At 38.7% G+C, this 7,765-nt stretch overlaps 1 protein-coding gene across 1 annotated transcript; it reads left to right on the top strand.

The window, feature by feature from the left end:
- Positions 1–1,137: 1,137 nt before the first annotated feature.
- Positions 1,138–3,083, top strand: LOC134132269 (BICD family-like cargo adapter 1). Its single transcript, XM_062563903.1, has one exon. It carries the CDS (start codon positions 1,138–1,140, stop codon positions 2,479–2,481), a length of 1,344 nt encoding a protein of 447 aa, XP_062419887.1. The 3' UTR covers positions 2,482–3,083.
- Positions 3,084–7,765: the final 4,682 nt, after the last annotated feature.

Below are 7,765 nucleotides of genomic sequence, written 5' to 3' on the forward strand. Positions count from 1 at the left end.
CAAGGTCAACCTAAGGAACTTGTGCGCAGTTGTCAGCACATGGATGCACAAAGAGGATATGTGCAAGCTAAAGCATTGTTAAAGGAACATTTTGGCAATGAGTTCAAAATAGCTGCTGCATATATAGAGAAAGTACTTGGATGGCCTTCAGTAAAATCCGAGGATGTAAGTTCACTGCAGAGTTATGCTCTCTTTTTGCGTGGATGCTGTAATGCAATGGAAGAAATTGAGTACATGGAGGAGCTGGAGATGCCAAGCAATTTGAAAACAGTCATCACGAAGCTGCCTTACAAATTAAGGGAGAACTGGAGAACTGTTGCTTGTGAGCTATTGGAAAGGCACAATCGAAGGGCAAAGTTCAGAGATATCGTAACATTTGTGGAACGTCAAGTTAAAATGTCATCTGATCCACTTTTTGGTGATATCCAGAGTACTCAAATTGTACAACAGAAACCTCAACATAGGAATACAATTAGAAACAGCTTTGCAACAACGGTTGTTACTAACAGCAAGTCAATTCAGTGTTGTATGTCTGATTTCAGATCAAAATCTCAAGTTGTATGTTTGTGTTGCAAACGTGATCACTTATTGGAGCAGTGTACACAAATGCAAAACAAGATGCACAAGGAAAAACTGAACTTTCTAAAGGAGAAAGGTATCTGCTTTGCCTGTCTTTGTGTCGGACACATGAGCAGAGATTGTGAAAAGCGCTTGAATTGCACAGTATGTGGCCAAATGCATCCCAGCATTCTGCACATTCAACAGAAGGAGAGAACATACGCTCAAGAACAAAATCGTCCATCACTAAGTAGTGCGCTTGTTGCCCTTCAAGCATGTGGTCAAACGGGGGCCGGTAATGGAGAATGTGCATTATCAATTGTACCAGTTCAAGTCAAATCCTGTAAAGGACAAAAGGTAATTCAAACATATGCATTCTTGGATCCTGGTAGTTCTGCCACATTTTGTTCAGAACACTTAATGCACCGTTTGAAATTAAAAGGAAAGAAAACTAATATTCTTTTGAAAACAATGGGCAATAAAAGGTCTGTTAGTAGTTCTATTCTGACTGGATTGGAAGTGTCTAGCCTTTATAATGACATCTTTTACAGTCTTCCGGAAGTTTTCACTCAGGAGAAAATGCCTGTGTCCAAAGATAACATGGTTACCGAAGAGGATTTGGATAAATGGCCATACCTGAAAGGTGTTAAGATCCCTCATATTCCTGCTGATGTGGATTTGCTAATTGGAGCAAATGCTTCCAAGGTAATGGAGCCCTGGGAGGTTAAAAACAGTGATGGAGAAGGACCTTATGCAGTTAGAACCCTACTGGGATGGGTCGTGAATGGACCATTACAAGGAAGCAAGGACAATGGGAACACAATTGAATGTCCGGATGTTACTGTTAATAGATACGCAGACAAGCTGGAGGAGCTGAAACAGGAGCTCCAACAAAAAGGAAGCCACAACAGGCTGCAGGAGGAGGAGCTTATCAGTGCGATGAGAGAGCAGGTTCTGCGTCTCACCCAGAAGGAGCAGGTGCTGGAGGAGCGTTTGGAGAGTGTGTGTCAAGAAAACACCGAGCTGAGGGCCAGTTTGGCCTCTTTGCACACACGCCTGGCTCTACAAGACCAACTCAACCAGCAGCACAGCCAGCAGCTAGCTGGGGCGCTGCAAGAGGCGGAGGCTGCACAGGGTCGCTCACGGCAGCTGCAGACCCAGGTCGAGGAGCTTCAGGAGGAGGTGTCCCTGCAGGAAGGCAGGAGCCACGGAGACGCACCCCTGCTGTCCGAGCTGGAGAGCAGCATGGAGACGACGAGCCTCGGGGTCAGCAAAGAAGAGATTACACAAGAAATGTGGTCCAGTCTTCAGTTGCTGCTCCCACTGACACCGAAACTGAACAACTCGGGGAGGTCAGAGGTCGTGGATCAAAAGGAAGACCTGCACACAATACTGCGTCAGTTGAAGGGAGTGGCCCAGACTCTGGCACTGACGTGGGGCTCTCAGGAGCTGAATCGAGCTTTTGTCGACAGGACGGGCGATCAGTGTGGGAATCCGAGTGCAGCGCATGAGCTGAGAGATCAGAACGTCCATCTGCAGCAGGAAAACGCTGAGTTGAAACGTAAGCTGCAGGACGTGGAGGAGGAGGCCGACGTCGTCCAACACACCATCAGAGATCGAGATGAAGCCATAGCCAAGAAAACCCTGATGGAGGCAGAGTTGGTGAGAAGTAAAAGTGACATGATATCTCTCAACAACCAGTTAGAAGCCATCCAACGTAAGCTGGAGTTGTCACAGGAACTGGAAGCCTGGCAGGACGATATCCAGATCGTTATCAACCAGCAGCTCAGGTCCCAGCAGCAGATGGAGCATCCTCAGAAGAAGTCCACCTCCAACGGCACGTCCTTCTTCCGCAGGGGGGGCAGAGCCGCCTCCACCTCCTCCACCTCCTCCACCTGGAGTTCAGACGTGGATCCTGGTTGATGGGACGAGTCTTGGAAGTTTTTCCTGATAAAAATGGACTTGTGCGAGTACAAACTAAAACCAATATACTTGAGAGACCTGTGACAAAGCTTTGTCTATTGTATGACAACCTGGAAAATTAAAGGACTGATTGCAAAGACTTATGTTCTAAAAATGGAAGATTGTTTAAATGCAATGTTATACAGTGTCGCTTTGGACTTTAATGGCTCTTTGTATAAATATTGTATTGAATTGTAATGTCTACTTGTCATGTACAATTAGGGGCCGGAGTGTAAGAGCCATTATGCTCTCTTTTTGACCGTTGTAGTTCCACTGGAGAACACTGGGTGGAGTATGGGTTTAAGGTGTATATAGATAATCAGGGAGCAAGGGAAGCCAGGTGTTGGGTGTAAGGTGTATATAGATAATCAGAGAGCAAGGGAATGGGGGTGTTGGGGAAGCAAACAGTTTTTGACCGTGAGGATCAAGGGTGAGGAGCAAGAGTCATGGTGCATCAGAACTATGGATTGTAACATGTTTGAGCATCAGAACTGAGCAAAAAATAAAGAAGATAAAATGCAGTATTGGACTGGAACTGGAATCATTTGGAACCACGCGTCAGATAGCCCTACAAAACACCTCTACTAGTGACAAAGTAACAAATATGGTCAAAACGTAGTTGAGTGAATCAGGTTCTAAAACTAAAACTAATCCTTCATTCCATAAAGACAATGATGAAAACAGGTCATTTGCTTGATAGAAACAATGTAAGCTAAAGCTTTCATCACACAGTCCGTTTTAGTTGTTTTCTCCTTCTGCAAAAGCTTTGAAAGTAACAAATATGGTCAAAACGTAGTTCAGTGAATCAGGTTCTAAAACTAAACCTAATCCTTCATTCCATAATGAAAATGATGAAAACAGGTCATTTGCTTGATAAAAACAGTGTAAGCTAAAGCATTGATCACACAGTCCGTTTTAGTTGTTTTCTCCTTCTACAAAAGCTTTGAAAGTAACAAATATGGTCAAAACGTAGTTCAGTGAATCAGGTTCTAAAACTAAACCTAATCCTTCATTCCATAATAATAATGATGAAAACAGGTCATTTGCTTGATAGAAACAGTGTAAGCTAAAGCTTTCATCACACAGTCCGTTTTAGTTGTTTTCTCCTTCTGCAAAAGCTTTGAAAGTAACAAATATGGTCAAAACGTAGTTCAGTGAATCAGGTTCTAAAACTAAACCTAATCCTTCATTCCATAATGAAAATGATGAAAACAGGTCATTTGCTTGATAAAAACAGTGTAAGCTAAAGCATTCATCACACAGTCCGTTTTAGTTTTTTTCTCCTTCGGCGAAAGCTTTGAAAGTAACAATAATGGTCAAAACGTAGTTGAGTGAATCAGGTTCTAAAACTAAACCTAATCCTTCATTCCATAATAATAATGATGAAAAAAGGTAATTTGCTTGTTAGAAACAGTGTAAGCTACAGTATTCTTCATACAGTCCGTTTTAGTTGTTTTCTCCTTCGGCGAAAGTTTTGAAAGTAACAATAATGGTCAAAACGTAGTTGAGTGAATCAGGTTCTAAAACTAAACCTAACCCTTCATTCCATAAAGATAATGATGAAAAAAAAGGTCATTTGTTGTTAGAAACAGTGTAAGCTAAAGCTTTCATCACACAGTCCGTTTTAGTTGTTTTCTCCTTCTGCAAAAGCTTTGAAAGTAACAATAATGGTCAAAACGTAGTTGAGTGAATCAGGTTCTAAAACTAAACCTAACCCTTCATTCCATAAAGATAATGATGAAAACAGGTCATTTGCTTGATAGAAACAGTGTAAGCTAAAGCTTTCATCACACAGTCCGTTTTAGTTGTTTTCTCCTTCGGCGAAAGCTTTGAAAGTAACAATAATGATCAAAACGTAGTTCAGTGAATCAGGTTCTAAAACTAAACCTAATCCTTCATTCCATAATGAGAATGATAAAAACAGGTCATTTGCTTGATAAAAACAGTGTAAGCTAAAGCATTCATCACACAGTCCGTTTTAGTTGTTTTCTCCTTCGGCGAAAGCTTTGAAAGTAACAATAATGGTCAAAACGTAGTTGAGTGAATCAGGTTCTAAAACTAAACCTAACCCTTCATTCCATAAAGATAATGATGAAAACAGGTCATTTGCTTGATAGAAACAGTGTAAGCTAAAGCTTTCATCACACAGTCCGTTTTAGTTGTTTTCTCCTTCTGCAAAAGCTTTGAAAGTAACAAATATGGTCAAAACGTAGTTGAGTGAATCAGCTTCTAAAACTAAACCTAATCCTTCATTCCATAATAATAATGATGAAAAAAGGTAATTTGCTTGTTAGAAACAGTGTAAGCTACAATATTCTTCATACAGTCCGTTTTAGTTGTTTTCTCCTTCTGCAAAAGCTTTGAAAGTAACAAATATGGTCAAAACGTAGTTCAGTGAATCAGGTTCTAAAACTAAACTTAACCCTTCATTCCATAAAGATAATGATGAAAACAGGTCATTTGCTTGATAGAAACAGTGTAAGCTAAAGCTTTCATCACACAGTCCGTTTTAGTTGTTTTCTCCTTCGGCGAAAGCTTTGAAAGTAACAATAATGATCAAAACGTAGTTCAGTGAATCAGGTTCTAAAACTAAACCTAATCCTTCATTCCATAATGAGAATGATAAAAACAGGTCATTTGCTTGATAAAAACAGTGTAAGCTAAAGCATTCATCACACAGTCCGTTTTAGTTTTTTTCTCCTTCGGCGAAAGCTTTGAAAGTAACAATAATGATCAAAACGTAGTTCAGTGAATCAGGTTCTAAAACTAAACCTAATCCTTCATTCCATAATGAGAATGATAAAAACAGGTCATTTGCTTGATAAAAACAGTGTAAGCTAAAGCATTCATCACACAGTCCGTTTTAGTTGTTTTCTCCTTCGGCGAAAGCTTTGAAAGTAACAATAATGGTCAAAACGTAGTTGAGTGAATCAGGTTCTAAAACTAAACCTAACCCTTCATTCCATAAAGATAATGATGAAAACAGGTCATTTGCTTGATAGAAACAGTGTAAGCTAAAGCTTTCATCACACAGTCCGTTTTAGTTGTTTTCTCCTTCTGTAAAAAGCTTTGAAAGTAACAAATATGGTCAAAACGTAGTTGAGTGAATCAGGTTCTAAAACTAAAACTAATCCTTCATTCCATAAAGACAATGATGAAAACAGGTAATTTGCTTGATAGAAACAGTGTAAGCTAAAGCTTTCATCACACAGTCCGTTTTAGTTGTTTTCTCCTTCTGCAAAAGCTTTGAAAGTAACAATAATGGTCAAAACGTAGTTGAGTGAATCAGGTTCTAAAACTAAACCTAATCCTTCATTCCATAAAGACAATGATGAAAACAGGTCATTTGCTTGGTAGAAACAGTGTAAGCTAAAGCTTTCATCACACAGTCCGTTGTAGTTGTTTTCTCCTTCTGCAAAAGCTTTGAAAGTAACAAATATGGTCAAAACGTAGTTGAGTGAATCAGGTTCTAAAACTAAAACTAATCCTTCATTCCATAAAGACAATGATGAAAACAGGTCATTTGCTTGATAGAAACAGTGCAAGCTAAAGCTTTCATCACACAGTCCGTTTTAGTTGTTTTCTCCTTCTGCAAAAGCTTTGAAAGTAACAATAATGATCAAAACGTAGTTCGGTGAATCAGGTTCTAAAACTAAACCTAATCCTTCATTCCATAATGAGAATGATAAAAACAGGTCATTTGCTTGATAAAAACAGTTTAAGCTAAAGCATTCATCACACAGTCCGTTTTAGTGGTTTTCTCCTTCGGCGAAAGCTTTGAAAGTAACAATAATGGTCAAAACGTAGTTGAGTGAATCAGGTTCTAAAACTAAACCTAACCCTTCATTCCATAAAGATAATGATGAAAACAGGTCATTTGCTTGATAGAAACAGTGTAAGCTAAAGCTTTCATCACACAGTCCGTTTTAGTTGTTTTCTCCTTCTGCAAAAGCTTTGAAAGTAACAAATATGGTCAAAACGTAGTTGAGTGAATCAGCTTCTAAAACTAAACCTAATCCTTCATTCCATAATAATAATGATGAAAAAAGGTAATTTGCTTGTTAGAAACAGTGTAAGCTACAATATTCTTCATACAGTCCGTTTTAGTTGTTTTCTCCTTCTGCAAAAGCTTTGAAAGTAACAAATATGGTCAAAACGTAGTTCAGTGAATCAGGTTCTAAAACTAAACTTAACCCTTCATTCCATAAAGATAATGATGAAAACAGGTCATTTGCTTGATAGAAACAGTGTAAGCTACAGTATTCTTCATACAGTCCGTTTTAGTTGTTTTCTCCTTCGGCAAAAGCTTTGAAAGTAACAATAATGGTCAAAACCTAGTTGAGTGAATCAGGTTCTAAAACTAAACCTAACCCTTCATTCCATAAAGATAATGATGAAAACAGGTCATTTGCTTGATAGAAACAGTGTAAGCTAAAGCTTTCATCACACAGTCCGTTTTAGTTGTTTTCTCCTTCTGCAAAAGCTTTGAAAGTAACAAATATGGTCAAGACGTAGTTCAGTGAATCAGGTTCTAAAACTAAACCTAACCCTTCATTCCATAAAGACAATGATGAAAACAGGTCATTTGCTTGATAGAAACAGTTTAAGCTAAAGCTTTCATCACACAGTCCGTTTTAGTTGTTTTCTCCTTCTGCAAAAGCTTTGAAAGTAACAAATATGGTCAAAACGTAGTTCAGTGAATCAGGTTCTAAAACTAAACCTAATCCTTCATTCCATAATGAAAATGATGAAAACAGGTCATTTGCTTGATAAAAACAGTGTAAGCTAAAGCATTCATCACACAGTCCGTTTTAGTTGTTTTCTCCTTCTGCAAAAGCTTTGAAAGTAACAAATATGGTCAAAACGTAGTTCAGTGAATCAGGTTCTAAAACTAAACCTAATCCTTCATTCCATAATGAAAATGATGAAAACAGGTCATTTGCTTGATAAAAACGGTGTAAGCTAAAGCATTCATCACACAGTCCGTTTTAGTTGTTTTCTCCTTCGGCGAAAGCTTTGAAAGTAACAATAATGGTCAAAACCTAGTTGAGTGAATCAGGTTCTAAAACTAAACCTAACCCTTCATTCCATAAAGATAATGATGAAAACAGGTCATTTGCTTGATAGAAACAGTGTAAGCTAAAGCTTTCATCACACAGTCCGTTTTAGTTGTTTTCTCCTTCGGCGAAAGCTTTGAAAGTAACAATAATGATCAAAACGTAGTTCAGTGAATCAGGTTCTAAAA

This window comes from Pungitius pungitius, chromosome 8 (genome assembly GCF_949316345.1).
Source record: "Pungitius pungitius chromosome 8, fPunPun2.1, whole genome shotgun sequence".
NCBI lineage: Eukaryota > Metazoa > Chordata > Actinopteri > Perciformes > Gasterosteidae > Pungitius > Pungitius pungitius.